Below are 1,912 nucleotides of genomic sequence, written 5' to 3' on the forward strand. Positions count from 1 at the left end.
CATTCCTGCCAGGGTCACAGCTCCACTGTTGACATGTTTGACTTCGTTTTTGCTCTAGTATTTAATTTCTCAGAAGTATTTTGTATTGAAGACAGCTCAGCTTTGAATGATACTTAATGTTGGAGCCACAGCTGTAGTAGTAGATTAATTTTGCTGCTCTGAGCAGAAGGTTAGACTGCATTACTTGGAGCTACAATAAAATAATTTAAACAGTCGTGGTTCAGGTCAGAAAAAAAAAAACAATCAGGGATTTAAACTCTGGTTTCAGGGCAACTTTCTCTTTTATTACACTCTTATTTAATATTTTATAAAACTCTTAAGCCAAACACTCAATTTATTTTACTCAAATTCACAGGAGATATTTATAGAACTGTAACTGGCTTCAACACTTTCTCAAAATACAACACGTCAGAGGCCACTCTGACAGAATGGCTTGCATCCCAATTAACACTTAGTACAAAGCAGGACAGAGCTATCCAGCTACCGAACAAAGGTTCCAGAAAGCTTGGATCAGCTTCCTGTCACAGAGACATGGCTCAGGAGTCAGTTTTACAGTGACTTGGACAGTTTTTACAGTAAGCCACAGGCTGTTTAGTAGCTGTCATACCCTATTCCTGGAGCCTCTTCTAAATCTGGAACAGTTTGAAGAAAAGTGAAAGGCAAAAGGGTTAATCTCAGGTGGGGCAGACACCACAGGAAAATGGGAGGTATTGGCTGAATGCCCATGTGGCACCCAACCTCTGCTTTGTTTTTAGTCTCAAGAAAATGGGGGAACATATCCAATATCCACAGTGATCTTAGTATAAAGAGGATGCTTAGTCCTTGAAAGGAGCCTGAACTGTAATGTATTCATTCCATCAGCTTTCCATGTCTTTCTGGTGTTGTGTCGGGAAGGAGGCCTGAGGGAGGAAGAATACCTGTGGTTAGATGGAAGAAAGAAAGTAACATTTGCAGCTGAAGCTGCAGAAGAAAGAGTCTTCCTGAAGGCAGAAAAGCCCTGAGACAATTCTTCCCATGATACAGACTGAACAGATTAGAGTAAGTTCACACCGTGTTCCAAACAAGGAGGACAATTCAGACTGGACCCTGATGAGAGAGGGAGACCAGTGAGGTGGCAGCTACAGTCTCCAAAAGCCAAGGAGCTGTCAGCAGCTCAGAGAGATCTGGGAGTGCAACGCAGAAGTTTGCAGTCACGGTGTACAGAGGCTGCTGTAGGTAGGTTTTTGACAGGGTTGTTATGGAAACCTGGGTTTTGAGATGATAAAGAGAAATCTGCACTGTCGGTATGAGAAGCCTCCGCCACACTTGACCCAACACCCTCCTCCAGCTCTTCTATATAAAACAGTCTTTGATAAAGTCTCTCATAGCACCTTTCTCGTGTCTTCAAACTAGAATATTGCTTTCCACTATTTTAATGGCACATTAACTCCACAGACTGAAGAGCAAGCTTTTATTATTGGGAACTTGTAACACAGTGCCTCTTTAAAACTGCAATCTCCCTATTTACAAGACAGGCAGTATTTTTTTTTCTTTAAGTTTTACTTCCTGAATAATTTCGTATTTAAATCTGATGTTTTAGCTTCCTAGCTGGCATGTGTCCTTCACAATAGGAAGAAAAGGTAGGAAAGAGGAGAAACCCTTCAAACATGAAGACAGGAGCTGAATGGTTCAGTTGAAACTGACTGGGGGCTGCTTTTAAATAGCCTCCCTAAAGCAGAAAAAGCAGCAGTGACATGAGCCATAGCCTGTTCTGGGGAAGACAACACGAACAGCCACCCTGCCACAAGGCACAGAGCAGCCCCCAGCCCCACCAGGTACCTCCTCCAAGGCTCTTGTCTCTCTGTCTCTTCATTGTAGTCCATCACTCGGTAGCGTCCAAGGTGGGGTGAAGTCCGGACTATCTTCATTCCTG

At 43.0% G+C, this 1,912-nt stretch overlaps 1 protein-coding gene across 1 annotated transcript in view; it reads right to left on the bottom strand.

Moving 5' to 3' along the window:
* Positions 1-257: 257 nt before the first annotated feature.
* Positions 258-1,912, bottom strand: part of LOC103613892 (beta-1,4-galactosyltransferase 3-like) — a 14,579-nt gene continuing 12,924 nt past the window's right edge. The window contains exons 6-7 of the mRNA XM_008631749.2: positions 1,819-1,912; positions 258-899 (exon numbers count right to left, since the gene is read on the bottom strand). Of these exons, the coding sequence (XP_008629971.1) occupies positions 758-899; positions 1,819-1,912 (236 nt within the window). The 3' untranslated portion in view covers positions 258-757. The remainder of the gene's footprint in view (positions 900-1,818) is intronic.

The sequence above is a fragment of the Corvus brachyrhynchos genome, unplaced genomic scaffold, assembly GCF_000691975.1.
Source record: "Corvus brachyrhynchos isolate BGI_N302 unplaced genomic scaffold, ASM69197v1 scaffold3, whole genome shotgun sequence".
NCBI lineage: Eukaryota > Metazoa > Chordata > Aves > Passeriformes > Corvidae > Corvus > Corvus brachyrhynchos.